We start from the raw sequence: 22552 nt of genomic DNA, 5'->3' as shown, positions 1-22552 counted from the left end.
GAGAATTTTCTAGACCTTTGAAGCTGGTAATGCATTGGCATTGCAGCTGAAAGAATCAGAAACCTGTGATTTGTTTCAGTCTTGTCCAATTCAGGTGTGTGTGGTTTGTTTGAACCAGGCTGGGGAACTGATCAGAATTAATGCAGATGGTGGGTTGGTAGTTTTGTTGATTTATTTTTGTTAGAACAAGTCAGGCAAAAGAAAAAGAGCCCAGTTTCTGATTTTCATATTACTTCTCCACGATTTGTACCAGCATAAGAAGTTCTGATCAGGTACAGGAAAAAACAGAAAGAAAATCAGATTCTTACTGTCCTTGCCATTTTATGCAGTTTAAAGTTGAACCAGTATCTTACGTCTTTTTGGAAACCATTGGAAGTATCAGCTGAAGGGAACAGTATACCCACGCTTGCTGAAGCCTGTTGCTGTTGTGGTGTTGGAAGAGGAGTTGGGAGTAGTATTAATTTATGGAATGGTAGGTCCTTGTCTTAGGTTAAGGAATGAGTTCTTGTCTATTCTCATTTTTCTCAGCATCTGAAGAGCTGTAGCAAATGTCTGGATGAGCTTTATTGTCAAAAGGTTCTGACAGACCTTTGGTGAGTGGTCTATTCAGGGAATCTGGAGCTTGCATCCCTCCTCCAGGCAGAAAGGTGGCCTGAGGCAGCTGCAGAAAGGTGTCAGGGCCATTTTGTGAGTTAAGTACTCTATAATACAAAGTAAAGCAAGTGTTTTTTATCCATGTTACATGAATCTTTAAAAATTGCGCAAAATGGTGCAATAATCATGACAATTTTAGTCAATTTAATCAATTATTTCACAATAATGCTTTGAGAAGGGCATTTTTTAACCATATTCCCGGGGATTTGAATAGACCCTGATTCAAATTTACTGCAAGTCATTACTAGTAGGCTTAATGCCTTATAGGAGGCTTATTTTAATTTGAAAAGTTTACATCTCAGGTGAGACATTAATTGATATTCAGCTCAACGCATAGTTTCAAGCTGAAATTCAAGTGTTAGCTCATTTCGGAGTTAAAATTTATTAATTGCTTGTACTGTAAGAGTTTGGTATATTCTGCTTCTGTTACCACTTTGCAGAAGATGCCTCTTCATGTGTCTGATATGCAAGAAACTTTTTTATCACCTGCTTTCACTTATGCATTGGGTTCATGCGGCAAAGATTTGGAAGCAGGGTGGCTGCAGGGGCGGGCCTCTCTGAGCAGAGCCCAGCAGCTGCCCCAGGTTAGATCAGAGCCAGCTCCAAAAGGGACCTACCTGCTGCTGGCCACAGCCGATCCAGTGGGCGATGCTGGGTGGGCCTCCGGGAGAGCAGATTGAAAGACTAAGATTGAAGAAAGATTAAAAAAAAAAAAAAAAATACAATCTGCTGCACAACAGCAGCTGGGAGAGGAGTGAGAATATGTGAGAGATCCAGCCCTGCAGCCCCGCAGGTCAGTGCAGCAGGAGGGCAGGAGGGGCTCCAGGCACACAGCAGCAGTTCCCCTGTGGCCTGTGGAGAGGCCCCTGGTGGAGCAGGCTGTCCCCCTGCAGCCCATGGGTCCCACATGGAGCAGATCTCCACGCTGCAGCCCGTGGAGGAGCCCCCGGTGGAGCAGGTGGATGTGGCCTGGAGGAGGCTGCGGCCCATGGAGAGCCCCCGCAGGAGCAGGCCCCGGGCCAGAGCTGCAGCCCGTGGAGAGGAGCCCATGCAGGAGCAGGGGGTCTGGGGGAAGCTGCTGCCCGTGGGGGACCCATGCTGGAGCAGTTTGCTCCTGGGGGACGGACCCCGGGTTACGGAGTCGTGTGGGAGCAGTTCTTGAAGAGCTGCCTGTGGGCAGCCCCCGCAGGCTCAGTTCAGGAAGGACGGCATCCCGTGGGAGGGACCCCACGGGGAGCAGGGGCAGAGAGGGACCGTGAAGGGGCAGCGGAGATGCAGCCTCAAGGACTGACCACAGCCCCTATTCCCCTGCGCTGCTTGGGGGGAGGAGGTAGAAGAGGGTGGATGGAGGGAAGGTGGTTTTAATTTGCTTTTTGGTTTCTCACTGTTCTAGTCTGAAAGTGGTAGGCAATAAATTATGTTAATCTTCCTGTGCTGAGTCTCTTTTGTCCATGACTCGAATTGTTGAGTGATCTCCCTGTCCTTATTTCAGCCACTGAGCCCTTTCCATCCTATTTTCTCCCCCTTTCCCTTTGAGGAAGGAGAGTGAGAGAGCAGTTGTAGTGGAGTTCAGCTGCCCAAATGAGTAAAAGCCACCATGACTTATTATTCTGTTTTCTTGCCATTTTTTCCAAAACATGGAACCAAAGTAGAGCATGTTTTTATCACATGGGGCATGTAAGTATTACCACTCTTTTTCAGTCTTTAGTCAACTGTTAGGATTCTGTTTAAACTGTTTTTTGTTGTTGTTGTTGTTGTTTTTTTTTTTTTTTTTTTCTGAGTATTCATGGGACAGGAAAGCATAACGTAATATCTAATTCCAAAAACAATGAGAGGAATTTCATAGTCCTCTGAGAACAAAAATCAGCCTGCTAATTTTAGAGAAGAAGCTTGATGTTTCCAGGATGGTCTTGGTGTAATAAATCTTCCCTGTTCTTTTCCTTGTCTGTCATCTAGGCTATGACACCAGATTGAGTAAATTCTTCCAAGTCTCTTCTTCCAAGTCTCTTTTTTGCCATCTGAGATTTGCCAAGTGTTGAATCATGTCTTAGTGGCTTGTGCCTTTTTCAGGTTGTCTCCCACACAGGTACTATCATAGCCTGTTATCTGATTTATCTTCTTGGAGAAGGAAAATTAAATAATTAAGTGACAATTTTATGCACAAAATATATTTAATTGTTGATAATCTATTGTCAAGAATAAAAGGGAATGAAGAATGGTTTTCAAGGAAGACCATGCTGCATAGGGAATGGTTCCATCAACAGGTCTGATACAGTCCAGAAGCCTTAACTCCGTAAACTGATCAACAACATCCTATGCATTATCCAGCACCACTCAAAGATTGGAAACCTCTATTATGATCATTTGCTGATGTTTTGGAGGATGGTGAACTTCCATGGTGTAATGGCAACAAACATCTGTACAATAGAAGGAACTTCTGCTACAGGCATGTCATTTGTGCTTGAGCTAAAGTCTTGAAGAGACTTCCTGGAAAGCTGCTGTTAACATTTCGTATTCAAGCATTTGCTAACTAAGCAATTCTGCTATCTTAGAGTTGTATTGATTAAGAGGAACTTCTTGCAAAATTAACATTTCTAATTTCTTCCCTTACATTTTGTTATGTCACTGAAGGTGCTGTACAGTTATCAACAGAAATACATTATGGCATTACTGCCTGTCATGATTGTAATTCTGTGTTCCTTACTTCTTGTCAGTGACACAGGTGAAATGTTGCATGCCAAGAGAAATCTTAGAAATTTAGTTTTTATGTTGAGTTAATGAGCTAATTTCCCCTTTTATTTTCTCTTGGCTTCTTTAAGGCTACTACTTGCCAGGTCGTTGCAGCCACCAGAGAAGGTTTGGCTTCATTTTCAATTTTAATGCTGTCATTCTGTTAAGCATAGTGATGGGGAGGTATAAAACAATCAACTTTTTCCAAGCGGAGCATGAAGTAGGCCCACAAAATTTAGGACAGAATGTCTTGCATGTATAAACAAGGTACATAGAATCATAGAATGGTTTGGGTTGGAAGGGACCTTTAAATACCAGCTAACCCAATGCCCTTCTTTGGCAGGGACATCTGTCACAACTTCAGGTTTCCTTATCCAACCTGATTTTGAACAACTCCTATGAGAGGGCATCCACAACTTCTCTGGGCAACGTATTCCAGTATCTCACCCCCCTCATCATAACAAATTTGTTCCTTATATAAAGCCTATATCTACCCTCTTTTAGTTTAAAACCCTTATATCTTGTCCTGTCACTAAGGGCCCTGGTAAAAAATCTTTCTCCATCTTTCTTTTAAGCCCCTTTTTTGTATTAAATGGCTGTACTAAGGTCTCCCTGGAGCCTTCTCTTCTCCAGGCTAAATAATACCAAATCTCTTAGCCTGCTTTCATGGGAGAAATGTTCCAGCACTTTGATCATTTTTGTGGCCCTCTTCTGGGCTGTGAAATATATGTCATTGTTATTAAATGGAAAAATAAAATTTTTCAATTTGGGTACGTTCAGGCTTACTTTCATTAGGTCAAGGATGACTCCTCTGTGAGTCAGAGGAAAGCTACTTTCTCTTTCTGTATATTCTATTAATTTTATCTGTGGAAAACAAAATATATCTGTCTTTCTTTTCTCTGGAGGAGATGTTAGCCTGTCTGAAGTTGAGTCCTAGTTTTTGCTCCTTCCACAAGTTGCCCAGCAGCTTGTGTTCCCCAGACACCTTTACTTAATGCATACCTACCTCAGTATTTCTGTTGTGCTTTTTGTTTGGTTTTGGGAGGGTGTGAGATTACAGCACTTCCTGGCTGTACTTCAGCTTCACTGCTGGCTAGACCTTTGCCCACAGCAGCAACTTTCGACTTACCATACTTCATAGCAGCCACTCAGTGATTTATTCTTAAAGATCAGACATAGTCAAATTTCACTCTATTGCATTCTTATTCCTCTATTCCTCATATATGCACACCCCAGAACTGCCTGATACATGTTCTTTTTAACTTCCAAGGAAATAACCTGGATATGACACTTTTTTTAAGGAAGGACAGCTTGCCTTGCCACCCCCAGTTTTGTACTTCTAGTTAGGTATTTATTCCATTTTCACCAGCACTTGTAACCTTCAGCCACATTCTTGCTGCCAGCTGTCAGTGACTGATCCAAACACTCTGCCCTTTCAGAAAGTGAAGCTTCGTTTGTTTAAAGGTTATAGTGCCATTTTCAAGTAGTAAATCAAAAGCTGTCATTAAACACCCTTGCTATCTCGCATTCCTTGTCCTTCCTAGATTAATGAAGAAACCTGAATCATAGGTGATGATATTTTCACATTTTAGGAATTTTAACTCAAATGTCAGAATGCCATCGTATTCTGGGACTGGGCAGTCCATCTAGTGTCTACATTTTAAGTTGATATTTTTCTTCTGCTGGACTTCCTGTTTTTGCAAATGCATGTGTAAGAGATAATCTCTGGTATCTATGCATACAAACTGAGCTGCATGAAACCTTCAGAAATGTTTTTCTGTAGTAAAAGGATAGTGTTGGAAAGTTCTCCTGCACGTTGAGTTAGGTCGTGTTATGTGATACATGAACCAAATCATATGATTCAGCATGTTGCAGATACTACATTGCTTCAGGGTTTCTCTGAGCTTGCCTTCTTGTAGCCTGTGTTTTCTTCAAGTTAGTTCCATGCATTGATTATCTATTCCCTATCTGTTCAACTTTATGAGAAAACAGAAACTCTATCTGTATAACTGACATCTGTGTAACACCCACAACATCTCTCTATGTAGATTTACTTTTTCAAAGATCGTTAAATATTGGTAGAGTACATAGTATTATTCTGTCTGTAACACTTCACAAGGATGATAAAACTGGTAATTCCTCAGCTGGAACCTCATTTGATTACACACAAGAAATATATACAATATATATATATATTTATAGATATCAAAATACATATCTCATTATATATATAAATAAAATGTATTAACTGCAGTGCTGATTGCGTAAAGAATTTTGCTGGAACTGTATTAAAATTGTTCATAATGTTTCCATTATATTTTGAACTCAGAAGTATTCCTGTGATTTTCTGACCAGAAATGGAGCTATGTAGATTTACAACCTACTGTTACATGCTTAAATCCGTGCCATCTCATCTCACACATCTCAAAACATTTGAAACATCTCAGAAACATTTGAAAATAAAATTCATGTGATTCCTCTCCCTTGTGTGATGTAACGTTCTGGGCTCAAATAAGTCAGACAATAGCACATCCTCTCTGACATGAAATCTGCTAATACTCATCTACTGCTGCCTCCTGTAAATTTGCATTGGTCCTCCCAGTCTTGTGCCAAAGCTTCTGATTTGCATTTGGATAAGTGCATTTCCTTCTCAGACTGCAAAATTAGTTCACAGCATGAACAAAGTAATAAATTTTGCATGGGAGAACCACTGATGCTGTTGTGTGCTTGCTGCCTAAGCTTTCATGATTTGCTCTAGAAAATGGTCTCTGCATTCTCTCAGCTTCTTTTCCTGTTCACACTCTGGATTCTTTCACAAGTCTTGTTGGTACACCAAATTTTGTGTGCCACAGTACTAGCAGCAGTGAAAGCCAGCAGAATCACAGGAGTGTAGAATGGTGAGGACTGGAAAGAACCTCTGGAGGTCAGCTGGACCAACTCTCTGCTCAAAGGCAAAACAGTTTTGACATAAATCACGTTATTCAGGGCCTTGTGCAGTTAAATTTTTAAAATTTCCAAAGATGGAGATTCTGCAGTTCCCCTGGACAATCCGTACTGTCCCACTTTCTTTAAGGGGATTCTTTTCCTACTCTTTGGGATTTCTGATGTGCCAACTTATCTGTTGCCTCTTGTCCTTTCAGTATGCACCTCTCAGAAGAGCCAGGCTCTTCAGCTTCAGCTGAGGCCAGCTGTTTGGACTTCCAAAGCTGAACAACTCCAGCTCTTTGATCTTCTGAGTGTACATTGTGTGGTCCAACCCTTTAAGCATCTTGGTGGCCTTCCACTAGGCTAGGGAGTGTTTAATTTTTATTTTTATTTTACTGCACTGAGGAGCCCAGATCTAGATACACCATTCCATATGTGGTCTCGCAAGTAACAACTAGGGGAAGAATCACTTCCCTCAACCTACTGGCTATGCATTTACCAGAATAGCCTGGTGGTGTCCAATCAGTGCAGAGGCTTAATGCTTGTTCATGTTCATTCATCCTGTTGTCCACTAGGGCTCTTGGGTCCCATCTCTCAAGCTACGTCCTGGGTGGTGGGGCTGCACCTCGAGTACTGTGTTCTGCTTTGGGCCCCTTACTACAAGGAGGACATCGAGGCCCTGGAGCGTGTCCAGAGCAGGGCTACGAAGCTGGTGAAGGGCCTGGAACACAAGTCTTGTGAGGAGCAGCTTGAGGAACTGGGGTTGTTTAGTCTGGGGAAGAGGAGGCTCAGGGGAGACCTTATTGCTCTCTGCAGCTACCTGAAAAAAAGGTGTGAGGAGCTGGGGGTCGGCCTCTTCTCACAGGTAACTAGTGATAGGACTAGAGGGAATGGCCTCAAGTTGTGCCAGGGGAGGCTTAGGTTAGAAATGAGGAGACATTTCTTCTCAGAAAGGAGCAGTCAGGCACTGGGACGGGTTGCCCAGGGAGGTGGTGGCATCACCATCCATGGGGGTGTACAAGGAAAGGCTGGACGTGGTGCTAGGGGACATGGTTTAGTGGGTGACAGTGGTAGGGGGATGGTTGGACCAAATGACCTTGGAGGTCTCTTCCAACCTTGGTGGTTCTATGATTCTGTGATTCTCTTAAGAGCAGCCCTGCCTTCCAGTGTGTTCCCTGCCATGTTATCAGTGAACCTGCAACAAGGAGACTGATATTATCTTCTGGGCAATTAATAAAAACACTAAACAATGTGGGGCAGTATCAATCCTAACTCATCTTGTCTGGAATTGGCAACCAGTTGGACAGGTGAACCTCTCAGAATAGTCACAGAATAGTCACAGAATAGTCTGGTCTAGGTTGGAAGAGACCTCCAAGATCACCGAGTCCAACCTCTGACCTAACACTAACAAGTCCTCCACTAAACCATATCCCTAAGCTCTACATCTAAACGTCTTTTAAAGACCTCCAGGGATAGTGACTCCACCACTTCCCTGGGCAGCCTATTCCAGTGACTAACAACCCGTTCAGTAAAGAAGTTCTTCCTAATATCCAACCTAAACCTCCCCTGGCTCAACTTTAACCCATTCCCCCTCGTCCTGTCACCAGGCACGTGGGAGAACAGACCAACCCCCACCTCGCTACAGCCTCCCTTCAGGTACCTGTAGAGTGTAATAAGGTCACCCCTGAGCCTCCTCTTCTCCAGGCTAAACAGTCCCAGCTCCCTCAGCCGCTCCTCGTAAGACTTGTTCTCCAGACCCTTCACCAGCTTCGTCGCCCTTCTCTGGACTCGCTCGAGCACCTCCGTGTCCTTCTTGTAGCGAGGGGCCCAAAACTGAACGCAGTACTCGAGGACCTGACCACTTCTTCAGCAAGTTTTCCACTCGCCTTGTAATTTCTCTGTGCAGTTCGTGTCCTCCCAGTCTGACTGCAAAGATGCACTGAGATGCTATGCTGAAAGCCATGCTACAGTCAAGGAAAGGACACGTACACTGTTCTTCCTTTGTCTTCCATCTTATCACGGAAGGTAATTAAGTCCTCAATTCCTATTTCTTTTACTGTGGCTGCCCACCGTTCTGCTGTTAGCTTCAGGGAGCTGGGAGGCCTGTGAATAGAGCTTGCCAGTAAAGCCTGAGCCAAAAAAGGCACAGAGTATCTTGATCTTCTCCATGTCCTTTGCCATTGTAGCCACTGAGATCAGTGGGCCCACATTTGCATCATCCTTTCATTTATTGATAGTTTTACTGCTTTATAAAAGCTTGTTGCCCTTCATAACCCTGGTTAGTTTCAGCTCCAGCCAAGCTTGGCTTTCCTAATTCCATCCTCATGTGCCTGGGATATTCCTCCTGGGTATGGGGTAGCCCAGCTCAGCTTCCGTGTTCCAAACCTTTGCATTTTGTGCTTGAGTTGAGGCAGAGGTTACCCATTCAGCTAGTGTGGCTCTCTGCCACGCCTGCTTGATTTCTAGCTAACTAGAACAGACTGTTCTTGTGCTATGAACACGTCATTTTCAAAGATCAACCCACTCCTCTGCCCTCCACAGTAGCTTCCCACAGGATCCTGCCTGTAAATCCCCTGAACAAGCTGTAGTCTGTTCTCCTGAAGTCCAGGGTCTGCTGTTTACTCTCCTCAGTTTTCTACGGATCTTGAATTTCACCAACTCACACTCGCTTCAGCCAAGGCTGCCATTAACTTTGTCATCCCTGGTCAGTTCTTTCTGGTTTGTGAATAACAGATCAGAGTGCCTCCCAGATTGGGATTGCTGGTCACTGGGGTTAAAAGAAATGGTCTCGATGGTCAGGAATCTCATAGATTACTTGTAGCCTGCCAGGTTGCCCTTCAGGAATATGTAGGAATGGTTAAACTATTTACCAGGTACTTGTTATCATTAACTTCCTGCTGACAATGCCATCTTTAATGTCATACTGAATTAACTGCATCTCTGATCCTTTTTTGCCCCCATGAAGTCTGAAGTCCCTTTTCATTCATTTAATGAGATCGAAATCCACAGTCTTTGACCCTAAACAGGGATCTCACAGTATACACCTTTACTCCTCTCTGGATGCATCCACGGCTCTTCATACAATCTCATGTTGTTTCCTGGCAGAGGTCTTGCTCGAGCCAGCCCTTTTTTGCACGGTTCTGCTCTTTCTGTAAGTATGTGGGAGTGCAATATCAAGACTTGTCACTTTCAAGAAAGATCACCTCCAGTATTATGGATTCCACTCATTGCTTCCTTTAGCTTTTATCATTGTAAATAGATTTATTATTATTTTTAAATGCATTTAGCCAGGAGTGCATTCACTAGAATGCTGCATTTGCAAAATTACAGTGGCTTGGACCTTGCAATGCTGCAATGCTTTAGAATTTGTCCAAGGTCAGAATTTCATTGGCTTTCCATACAGATTGCCACAACTGCAAACCGAAAAAAAAAAAAAAAAAAAAAAAGATAAAAAAGTCTTACCTGCAGAATATTGTACCAGAGGATGTTAGAGGTGTTGGCGTACACTACAGAAGTGGTGAACATTGAGGAAGGATCTTTGTGATGACCAGTAGTAACATAAACATACTCAATGAATTACAATACCATGAACAGATTGGTCTGAAATCGTATCCTAGTGGGATCTAGCCTGAAGTTGTACATGAAGGTTACTGAGTTTTATTCCTCACCTCCTGACTGTTGTTGAACCCTCCAGCTGGCTGCACCTGCAGTGCTTTTGTGTGAAACAGGGACTTGGTGCTCTTGCATTCTCCGTAGAGTGTCCGTCGATTGTGGCAACAGAGCATATGGCCATGAGTAAATGTCTGAAAATTGAAGATGGGCATCTCTGGTTCTTGTCCTTATCAAAGCCTTCCTGGAAGCTTGTTTATGATTATCAGAGGTGTAGAATGAGAATTGGCAAATTCCAAAAGAAATTTCAATTGTTACATCTAAACATACGCATTCGTTGTTTTTCCAACAATACCAAAAGGAGCTTTTTTATGGTGACTGCAGATTTCAAGAATTACCAAGAAGGCTCTAAATGTTTCTATATAAATGTCTTATTTTGACTCTAACTGATAAGTGTTAAAGAAAATTACTGTATTTGGTTAACACGTGCATTGTAACACATTTTATTTAATTTGTTTTAGATGAGAAGATTGTGGAAAAAATACGAGCTTTACAAATGAAAGCTGAAGACTATGATGTTGTTAAGGTGATTGGAAGAGGGGCTTTTGGAGAAGTGCAGCTGGTAAGATTGATGATTTATTGATTAAACAGATTTATGGCTATAGTCAAAACCCTGCCCAGTCTTGCATGCTTTATATCTAAAATTTTATTCTTACAAAGAATAAATGTTAAAGTAGAAATAATTTTCATTGTATCCTGAGGTCATTTCTATGGATAGTAAACCAATACAATCTAAGTTTAGAATGCGATGGATTGGAAGGAAGGACTTGGGAAACAGTTTGCCATACTTTCATCAAAATGAAACAGGTAGTTCGTGGCAGGTTTTTTTTTTGGCCACAACCATCACCTTGTAATAATGCTTGAAACCCTCCAATTAAAGAAAAAGCTAATAGGGCAACAAAAATGCTTGTTTTCCTCTTGTAAGTTTGATCTTTGCATTGTATTTAGCTGTTATGATTTGTGTATTTTTTTAAGACTATTCTCTTAATGTTTTCTACCCAACAGCATATTCTATATAATATCTAATGTCAGAGATGGATTACTTTTAAAATTTATATTGCAGAGCAATTCTATTTTAAATAACAAAACAAAAATGTTTTCACTGTCTGACTTAATGTATCATGCACAGACTGTCCTGGATTTCCAGGTCATTCTGTGAGATAAATAGCAGAAACAGTGGAGCACATGAGACAGATTGATATGTCAGTTTTGAAACATGCCGTAGGTGTAAGCAGCTAATGGAATCTGAGAATACCACAAAGAAGTTTCCATGAGCTGATAGGTAGCTGTGTATCACCTGATCCATGTTAATTTTCTGTGTAAGCATTTTTACAGGATGTGAGAGATGTGAAATAAGTAAATGGAAAGGGGAGCAACTAATTTGCAGCAATTGAAGCTGGTTTACTCGTTACCACAAGGTAACAAAAACTATTTTGCTTAGGGTTTTCGACATGGAATTGGTGTTTTGCTATTCTGTGCAAAGAAGAACTTCCCCTTCTAGAAAGAAGAGAAAGTCGTATCACCTTGTTATATATTTTTGAAAAACACAGTATTTTGTAGTTTTATTGAGAAATGTTGCTAGTTCTTGTACCTGTAATGCTTGTAGGACACACGCAATGTATAATGTAATAAATCTATTACCCATTTATAAAATTGTTTTTATATTCCATACTAGTATCGGTGAAATTGGTTGGATTCAGGGAAAAAATACAAGCTTTTGCAACTGTTTATTTATTTTTTATTCCATGTTTACTTTGCAGCAGTGACTTGATCAAAATTGTGTTGTCTTAAACAGATGTAATTTTGATCTTTCATTACCAGTAAGTCAATATTTATTGTCTCAAAATAGATACAAGAGGTCTTGGTTTGGTGTATTAGACCAGATGAATAGTGGATTCCACTTTGTGGTTTAGTACACTGTAAATAAGGTGAAGCTTTTGCTTGCATACTCTTCCTGGCTAACTGTATAACGTGCTTTTCAACGTGAAACAAAAAATGGAGTGGGGGAGAACAATGGCTAGCTTAAAACCACTTCTAGTTTAGATGTCATTCATGTGGCAGTTAACAGCATTGAATCAGAAATTTTGATTTATTTATTTCATTTTATTTTTTATGACAATTTCATCCAAGTGTGGCAACAGGTAGCTAGCTCCCTCTTCCCTATTTTTTTTCTGGGTCGGTTGTGCTTCCTTTCTATCAAGAATTTATGAAATACAGAGAGGGATATTTCCAAAGATGCCGTTTTCAATCAAGACTTTAAAGAATTAATGGGAGCATTGCTTTTATATCTTTGCTGGCAAGAGATCAAAACCAAAACTGTCAGCAGAATCCTACATATTTGAGAAGCTACTGCTGCAGAGTGCTCTGTAAGCAAGCAATCTACTCTTACACCTCTCTGTCTTTTCACTGATAGTCAATTGTTTGGTTTTAAAGTCTTTCACTAGACAATTTTTCATTATATATTTAAACTTATAGCATCTAGTAGTGATGCTTTTTAGATGCTCTTTTTCCATGTGCTTGAGTAGGAATCGAAGAACAATCAAGTTGCAACAACTGGAGTTCCTCTTCCATTTATTGTTGGGAGGAGATGAAAAGGGGAAGATGCCAATAACAGAAATTGTTTGCGTTTTTTTGATGTCACACTGATGTATTTGCTGGAAGTGTGCAAGAAAAATAAATTTTTAATGGGCTTCAAAAATGAAAATACATTGTTTTCTTATATACATTTCTAAGCACTTCATTTTTTTTTGTTGTTTGTTTGTTTCTAAACCATTAGTTGTTGTTTTTTTTCATTTGCTTTTTCACATTTAATTTTCAAGTTCTTAATTTGTTCTGGCTTAGAAGTAAGACATTTCTTATTCCTCTTAATGTGCTTTTTTTTTTCCTCTTAATGTACTGTATCATGAATACCTTTGTAAAATTCTAAAGTAGAAATTGTTCACAGTGCACATACTTCAGCTAGGTAGTTTTAGTAGTCTGAAGACAAACTTTAGCTCTCATTTGCTTAATCTGTATAATGTAATGTTGAAACACACAGTAACTTGGTCATATATGACCAAAATAGTTGTTATTATTTTTTAAGCAGGTGCTTGAAGCCCCAAAATAAAAAAGCTAAAAAATGGTTGGTACTGGAAGGAAATCTCTTTGTGTTCATATAGAGCTCTTCTGTACTTCATGCCAACTTAAAAGAACATTGTTTTTCTGGAATGTAAACATAGAAGTAGAAACCATGATGTTATATTGTCTTACAGCTAAAAAGCAATGGGTTAATAAATACAACTGTAGATCTGAACTAATATTAGCTGGTGATGAGGGCATACATACCTAGATTTTTTGCCTCATAAGGTATGATACAAGTTTAAACTATTGAGCTAAGCTATATCTATTTCTACTCCATTCATAATGTTAACACCACAGTTGCAGATGATGGATTTGCAGTAATCAAAATATTTTGCAACACATTCTGTGATCAAAATAGAAATTTGTTTCATTGGGGACTACAGAAAGAACCATAAATAAAACATGCTTGAGAATGAGTTAAATTCATGATTGTCATGTTATCAGTGCCTGCCATTGTGCATAAATTTGTATAGAACAAATGTTTTTAAAATATTTGTTCTATTTGAATATAACAAGACAAAAAATGAGCATGTTAACATATAGCATAGAATAATCAGCTGTGACTGCCTTCATGTAATTTTTTTCTTCCCTCAAGCTTTCTGCCTCAGAATGGCATTTTCTTGTGAAACAAGCGGAGATCAACTTCCCAGATTATAAAGAAAGAAAAACATAATCTTTGCTGTTGTATTTTATAGCTAGATTAAAAATAATAAATAAATAAAAAATAAAAGCCTTGGTTTCCCCCCAACACACACAAATTCAGTCCGGTAAAGAGATCAGATGACACTGGTCTGAGCATCTTATTTTGGTGGAAAAGCAATTTCCTAGGACTTGAGAAGTATTAAACTCGACTTTTGTCTTCTGTCCTTCTTTGCTGGGTCTGTAGCGGTGAAAAAGAAGCTAAGAAATTCCTGTCTGCAGCCAGATCTCTTCTTCTTGCATGTAGTGGCGTGAATAAAAGTGACTGGTGTCTAGGCCAGACATAAAAATCGAATTATGGTGCTTAATTTGTTGCTTGTGGTTCATGCAGAAACAGCAATTAACGAAACAACATCCTGAGTACCTCTTGTTTTTACTTCAGGAAAAATCCTCTTGATTAGAAATTAGAACTTCTCAGTTCCTTTGCCTGGGTCTAATTGCACAGTATTGTAACACTGCAGAGATGCAGCAGGCTGACGTGGTCATATGCTGGAACAGAAAACTAACAGCTAAATCCTTCTGGTGCTGGGGTAGTAAAGGCTGCTCTGGGTGACAGTCTATATGGTATGATTCAGTGTCGCAAACCAGTCATTCTCATAGCATATGTAACCAGGTGCTGGTTTAGTATTTTCCAGGAAATGCTTTCTGTATGAGGCTTTGTTCCCCAGCCGCTGCTGATATCGAAGTGCATATAAAGCAGTCACGGTCTCTTACCCAAAAGTTTATCAGGATGTGAACTTCAGGACCCTATCTGCAGTAATTTCCTATGACTCTATTAAGTAATTTAGAATATCTGTGATTATTTCAAAACCTGAGGGTTAATATCACAACTCCACTCTAGGATCTTCATTTTCTTTAATGGTAGAAGAGTTGGTGATATTATCAATCCATACTACATATTTAATCTGCTGTTTTCTTTGTCTACAGATTATCATCTGATGTGAATGCAGTAGAAGTTATGGATGCATTTTGTGCATTTCCTGAAAGTCCTAGACTGATGGGATTTTTTGTCTGTCAATGACAAGGCAGAGTGGAGGGAAATTCTCATTTGTTAATGTGTTTTCAGGAGTTAAATGAGGCCATGTTACTTTATGCTGATGGCATGAAGGGATTTTCCTACCTATTTTGAGTGTTACCCTGGTGAGCTGCAGTTTAAATTTGGCAGTTCATTTAACCAGTTGGAAGAAAATGAAGCATCATGACAGTTTAATACATGAACATATGAGCCAATATGTATGTACAAATACAGCTCTGCATGAAGAGCCCAGTGGCCAGCATCTAAATAGGCTGTCTTCAGCGGCCGTAGTAGTGATATAAGAAGTAATATCACTGGTAGGTCTGTTCACCTGCAAAGCAAGCCAAGACGCAGTCAGCTTTGGATGTGCCAGAAGAAACCTGTTGGCATGAGCCTTCTTTGGGGTGTACTAACTACTGGAGTCTTTTTTTCTAAGTAATTGGAGATAATTTTTTTGTAAATGAAGGCAGCTATAATAACTGCACCCAGTCAAGAGTACACAATGAATTTAGGAATCATAAACTACTGAAATGCATTACAGAGATGTATATGCAGTTTCACAGAAAATGCATCTGCAATTAAACAAGATTTTCCTTGAGGTTTCTTGTTGCTGAGTTTCTCCTGTATTTGAACAGGATTACAAAAGCTCTACATTACGAGCATAGTTTGTGGTGTACCACCAATTCTCTGTAAATAATTCCACCGGGGATTAGAAAATGGGAGGGAGGTAGTTCGCAAAATTTTCTTTAAAGACATGTTCACTAGCTGATTAATTGCTAATGTTCTTAATGCATGCAGGTTACATGTTTCTGTCTTAGGGTTTGTCTAGAGGTTTTTTGACTTAATTATGCAGAAAATTGTTGGTCAGTGTTAAACTGTGCAGAGTGTTGACACGAACATTTTTGTACCTGTTTCTTGAAAGCAAAAAGACACAATTTCAACAGTAAGAACAGTAAGTTGACAGATAATCCTGTTTCTATATAGGTTTTCACTTCTTCTAAGATTTTATTTATTTATATTTAACCTAATGTTTCTCCTGTTTCTTCAAATCATTCCTGTTGGTTTGAGCAACATCAATGTGTATGGCTCCTCAGGAGCAGGAGGCTGATGCTCCCGTGTTTGTAGACCACATAAGTGCTTCTCTGAAGCTTTGCATTGCAGTTATAATGAACCTGAAATGCTTTGATTTGTGTGGGAAAAGAGCTTATTAAATACTGTTTCAAGAATCATGATTAAACTTGGACATTGCATCAATTTAACAGGTTGGGGGATATGATTTATTTTACTAAATGTTCGGTTTTTAAATGAACTACAATGTCTTTACCATTTGGTTCTGATGTCACAAATTAGGCCAACTTAATTTTATTTTTTTTCTATGCATAAAATAAAGATAGAGTTAATTTATTATTTCTGCTGATTCAGACATCTCATAGATGAATACTCCTCACCTTGATTTCTCCAAGAAACACTTGTCAATGTTACAACAGTGGTCCTTTAGTAGTTGTTTCATTAGTAACATAAATTGAGTATTTCACTAACAGGATAATGACATTACAGTCTATCGTAAGGATTCTGTTTCATGTCCATATTCAGATGAAGTTTTTCAAAATATTTTCAGATTTTGTGATAAAAGTTTTACTTTCAGTTTTCAGCAAGATCCATGTTATTTATTTGACACCACTTAAAATGAGTTTAAAAACAAGAAAAGAAATAACAATGTTTTCATGAAAACATAATAGATGGAAGAATCTGAAGTGGACTGCCTGCAGAATTTCTAACAGATTAATGAAACAGAGATAGTGTTCAGAATAAGAAATTGTAAATAGTGTTGCATTTTTTTCTTCTCATGTGACAAAACTTTTAAAGGGAGCACAGAAAAGCATTTTCTTTTTCTTCTGTAAAAATAATTATTTTATTGTTTTTCTCTCTCTCTCTTTTTTTTTTTTTTCCCTAGTACTCTGGGTGATTTGAAGTAGGCGTATTCACTCAGAAAATGCTAGGAGCAGTCCTGCTCTTTATGGGAAGGTGGTACGTTTCAGATTCTAAGAAAATCTTTTAGCAGTTTCAATTGGATTAAGCAGGCTACTGAAGACAGCTCTCATTTTTATGGTCATAGCCATAGCAACAAAGAACATATGTTTGTGCATCAGTGCATCTTCAGTAAAGCAGACATCCCAAACAGAGTCTGCAGCCCTGAGGCACGTCCTTCCTGTGGCCCCACAGCTCTTCCTCTGGGGTTGCAGCAGCAGCTGTAGCAGTTGGCCAGACTCTGGCAAATCTTCCTTTGCTTGGCAACCACGTTTCTTCCTACTATGTTTTTTGGAGCAGCTGACAGGTTTTTCTTTCAAGGTTTGGAAATTCTCAAGTTCTTACTGTGTAGCAAGTTGGACATATGAAGACCTGGAGGCATCACATCCCAACAAACAGTTTTCAGTTAGGAGAAATTAGCTATGTTGGTACTCATTTTTTTTTTTATTTTATTATATCATTTTATTTTTACAAGACATATTGAAAAAGTTGGTTTGCTTCTTTTAAACCAACAGGTTCGCCATAAAATGACACAGAAGGTTTATGCAATGAAGCTACTTAGTAAATTTGAAATGATCAAGAGATCAGATTCAGCCTTTTTCTGGGAAGAAAGAGATATCATGGCCTTCGCCAACAGTCCGTGGGTGGTTCAGGTAAGGAAGACATGTAAAATAATAATATTAAAGTCATAAATCATTCCTCGTCTTGAGCTGGCTTTGAATTTACTTCTAAATTTAATGGTTTAGATTCAGATCGTATTTTTTAAAGATGCATGTTTACAGCAATTTCAGTGAGTTTTGTGCGTTTCGTTATGTTAGGACATAGACTAACTTGTATTTTTGTCACTAAAATGCATCATAAAATTGAATTAAACAGTATTTTAAGTATCCAGAATTAACAGAATTAAGTATCCACATAATTATTGGGAATAACAGGGAGATAAGAGAAGTTATGGTTCCAGCTAGAAAAAAATCTGTATAGGAATATAGAAACAAATGCCAGGATTACTTCTAGTCTTTCTTGATGATACGGTCAGTTGATCACAAAAAATTAGTATTATGAAGCCTGAAGAAGTTTCTGGCTTTTAAGTTGAGATATGCTAGGTGGATGAGTGCACACTCCCGGTGTCCTGCAAGATGGGAGATTGTAACAGTGGTTTGCTTGAAACCATCTTCTCTCTGGTGATCAGTTACCACTTCTCAGCTCAGAAGTAATATCCTCCTGCTGATGGAGAGTTGACTTCTTCAGCTGTTCTTGAACACTGTTGCTTGCAATTGTCTCATGGTACTTGTTATCATATTTGTAAAATGGATTATCCTTTTGGGAAGAATTAGTGCTAAATGCTGCAATTTGTTATAATTGGTAGAACACGGATTAATAAAATAAATAGTGAAAGTATATGTTTAGGGAATAGTATTACTAATATATTTTGTTAAATAAGTAATACATTTAAGTCATCTCAGTTACATTGCTGTGCTTCTGTATTTTTAGAAAGTAAAAGCAGGCCTTAAGCTCTCCATATATTTTTCATAATATTTTACATCATGCCTGCAAGCAACGTTTACGTTTTGCCTTTTTTTTTTTTTTTTTTTTCATTTAGATGTTTTGCTCTTCTGAGCGTATTCTGTGTTGCCTATATTCAGGCAACACAGAACAGAACAGTTGACTTATTTACTACGTTGGTTTTGTTCTAGTGACAAAAGTTGTCTAGAAGTATTTTTATTTTTTTACAGTTGAAATGAATGATCATGCAGTTGAAAGAAAATGTCTATTATCACAGGAAAGGGTATTGCATGGTATTTATATGTGCATGTATATTTGTATATGGAAAATGTCAAATGTATTATACCTGCAATTGTGCTTTCTGTGATGAAGTGTATAGGAGTGATATATTTAGCTGTTGTGGTCCAGGGGGGTTGGAGCTGGTTTTAAGAAAATTTAGGTCCTGCTCTCTGAGCCAGAAACTGGGACAGATCACACACTGCTTCTCTGTCTTCTTCTTCATGTGGAAAAAATGAAAAAGTGAAAGCAGAGCCCTAGATACTGCTGATTTTATGAAATCCCTCGAGAACAATAGTGAAGGTGCTGTATAAAGGCATAGTGCTATTTATCATTGTGTTAAATTAATGCCTTAATATATATGGAGATGTTACATATATATATATATGTTTATAGTATATGAAATTCAAAAAATGTGTTACGATACTCATCATTATTGAGCTATTTTCAAATCATTACAAGATACCCCCTCTCTCAGATTCAGTATTGGCCATTTTGATTCATAGTGATACTTCTTAATGCAAAGAAACATGGAGATTTAGATGATCATACAATTTAGATAGTCATGGATATTTAGGAAATCTTTTTTGTTTCCTTAAAAATGAAAGTGAGGGTTTTGGAAGTTCAGCAAATTTCAAGTTATTGCAATAATTCATAGGAAATAGATTATTTGAATATATAAAATAAAGTTATTTTACATCCTTCAAAATGTATGCTCAGGCTTAATGCAGCTTCAAGTATTCAAGTACTTTATTATTTTTCCCAGCTGTCTCTGAAAAGTAATTGCTCTTTTTTTGTTTCTATGTTGCAGCTTTTTTGTGCCTTTCAAGATGACAAATACTTGTATATGGTAATGGAATACATGCCAGGAGGAGATCTTGTAAACCTTATGAGCAATTATGATGTGCCTGAGAAATGGGCCAAGTTCTATACAGCTGAAGTTGTTCTTGCTCTTGATGCAATTCACTCCATGGGCTTGATACACAGAGATGTGAAGCCTGACAACATGCTTTTAGATAAATATGGGCATCTGAAGCTGGCAGACTTTGGCACTTGCATGAAAATGGATGAAGTAAGTATGCAACTGAATAATATATCATCTATAAACTCTTAATTCTAAGGATATTTTCTTATGAGTTATAATACCCAAAGGAATACTTATCAAATGGCCCACTTGGTTGGAAAGCTGTTCCTTGTCTCCTAGTTTTAAATACAAGGGTACTTTAGTGTAACATTGTCTATAACAAACTGTTTTGGCACACAGAATAAGGAAATAAACTTACTTTTTGTTATTTTTGAAAGCATGCGTGTTTATGAATTTCTGAGGTTCATCTTTTTGCCAAATGTCTGAAAAGCTTATGAGACAACTCCTAGTTTCAACATTAGTAACCTTGGAACAGTTCATAAGCTGACAGTTTTCTATAAATGAAATGATTTTATAGGCAAGATAACATTCTTATATATATATATATATATATATATATATATTTCTTTTTTTTTACTAGGTCTAATTGTTCTCATAGCATCCTCTAGTGGTCATTAAAATGAGGCCACAGTAAGGCAGCAGTGGAATGTGATCTATTGATTAAAATTTGTTTGCTATTAGTCAAAATGTCATATTTTAGCTGTCTAGATTGTATCATGTACAGCCAAATACAGTTTTCTAATGAAGTTGCATAAGAATAGCTACTGTATTTTTAACAATATGTACTACCTTGTATTATTAAAGGAGACATAGAAATAAAAGTATCTTTAATAGTTTGCTAAATTCTTCCTGACAAACAGTGTCAGGCAATTTCCATGATACAGTCTTCGTATGAAATTATAACAGATACTCAAAAACTTGCATGAATGTATGTTATCATTTACTTGGGCTTTGAACAATTTCTATGTTAATGTTGGCAAGGATGATCCTTTTTCAGCTTATTTGTTTTAATGTGTTAGATTCTGTATAATTTAAGTAGTGCTTGGTATAGTTTCTGAAATCTACTCAATTTGCATTTGCATTGTTAAGTTAGTATCTATCCAGCTGTATCTAGAAATGCTGTCGTTTTTTTTCCCCTTCAAGTGACAATATATTACTCTTGAACAAACACATCTGTTTATTGAGATTCAATAGTCTGTTTAGTTTGGCTGATACTGTAGTTGTTATTCCAAAGACATACAGATTGTTTACTTCCACTTTTGTTATTTAGCTGCCTGTGTTGTAGGGGACAGCATTTACTTTAACTGTAAAAGTCAAAAGTGGTATTTGATCTCTTGATATAGTCTTTAGATTATCCTTCATTTTGAGCCAGTTAAACTGTAGGTCTCATAACGTTCATCAGAAGAGGCAATAAAAAAGCTTCTAAAAGTTAGAAACATCTACAAAAAAGGTAATCACTTATGCTATGTTAGGGAGCCCCGAAATTGTGAACCTAAGGTTTTTTGTTTTACTTTGTTTTGTTTGTTTTGTCTAAAAGCATGGAATACTAAAATGTGGTTGATCGTGCTATAAATGTGCGAACTGCATGCACAGCTCCTGTAAAGAGCTATAGCAAGCTCTGGTTTGGAGTGGGCATCATCAATGAATTGGTGATCTCTTAAAGAAGTTAATTTTTAACAGGCTACATTTTAAGTTCCTCATGTTTCTCAGACTCAGTGGAATGGCAAAAATATTTTATACAGGAAGCTTTAGAAGTTGAGAGGCTCTGGACTGTCTCCAAATCTCATGCTACTTCTTACAAAACTTGAACACATCCCAGCTGTGTAAATATAATATTGATGTTGGCAGGATGATTTCTAGAAAATATATGCTTACCCAACACTTATTTATTTTTTCTGACTTGGAGTTCTTTTAGCAGTTGTACATATTAGCATCTTCCTTACACTGTTGAAAGCTGAGGAAAATTCTGGTTCAATTTTTGTGAGAGACACCATTTGGAAGAGAGACTTTTTTGATCCTTGCTGTGGAATTGAAATGAGTGCTAAGTTGTCCAGGCCACTCCGGACACTTGAAGCAGAATTCCTCCTTACCACTATGTGGAATGAATTGTTAAGTCTCTTAGTGATGTTTTCCAACATGAAAGGAACCGGCCTCTTTATGTAACTTGGTTGTGATGTTTTGTTGGTGGTGGTGGTTTTTTTTTAGTCTGCAACAAGGTGAATATCTGTAATTGAATAAAGGACTGAGTTGGCCTCAAAGGTTTAGTAGGAATTGTAATTCCTTTTGGTACTTAGGTATTGAAAAGAAGCCCAGTGCAGGTTTCACCAGACGGTACTCTGGATTTGCTGTAAGTAATAAACTAGGCAGTAGCACGGTTGACTACTGTAGGTGTTGCAGAGCCAGAAAATGCTAGTGCTGCCTGGCTCAGTACATAGCTCTGGCTTGTGCTGAGCTTTCAGGACAGCACAGGCTTAGAGAATGTTGAAAAGAAATGTGACCGAAAGAGGAACCATTTATCACTTGGGATTATTGCCTCGGCTCAAATAGTTTAGCTGAAAGAAGAAACATGTTCCTCTTCTTAGAACTTGGTATATTTCACAGAGTAGCAGAATGGCTGAGGTTGGAGGGGACCTCTGGAGGTCATCTGGTCCAACCTCCCTGCTGAGCAGGACACTGATTTCTCCTTGATGCTCCTCCAAGACTCTGCTGGATCCTTCTTGCTTCAGTTTGTTTTCTGCAGCCTGAGGGTAGTATTAACACCTGATCTGCACTGTCCTAGTATGTCCGCACCAGCATGCTCCAGCTCTTATTTGCTGATAAGAAATTCATGAGGGAATGAAAGTCTAATTCTTAGCCTTGGTCCAAGACAGCAACTCATTTGGGTCTGGCTGAGGAAACCAGAACTGCTTTGCCTTCAGCAGTGTAATGGTTTTGTACGATCGGTCCTAGGAAATACAGTAGCCTCACAGCCAAATCTCCACAAGCTGTGAGAACATACTGTCTTGTTG

General features: G+C 38.7%; 1 protein-coding gene across 4 annotated transcripts in view; it reads left to right on the top strand.

Moving 5' to 3' along the window:
- Positions 1–22552, top strand: part of ROCK2 (Rho associated coiled-coil containing protein kinase 2) — a 119231-nt gene that overhangs the window by 60214 nt on the left and 36465 nt on the right. For all 4 annotated transcript variants that reach the window (XM_035323302.1, XM_035323303.1, XM_035323301.1 and 1 more), the window contains 3 exons: positions 10440–10540; positions 17356–17493; positions 19431–19691. In XM_035323302.1, coding sequence (XP_035179193.1) covers positions 10440–10540; positions 17356–17493; positions 19431–19691 — 500 coding nt within the window. The remainder of the gene's footprint in view (positions 1–10439; positions 10541–17355; positions 17494–19430; positions 19692–22552) is intronic.

The sequence above is a fragment of the Oxyura jamaicensis genome, chromosome 3, assembly GCF_011077185.1.
Source record: "Oxyura jamaicensis isolate SHBP4307 breed ruddy duck chromosome 3, BPBGC_Ojam_1.0, whole genome shotgun sequence".
NCBI classification, from domain to species: Eukaryota; Metazoa; Chordata; class Aves; order Anseriformes; family Anatidae; genus Oxyura; species Oxyura jamaicensis.
The sequence above is the reverse complement of the archived record's forward strand: the minus strand, read 5'-3'. Positions and strand labels throughout refer to the sequence as shown.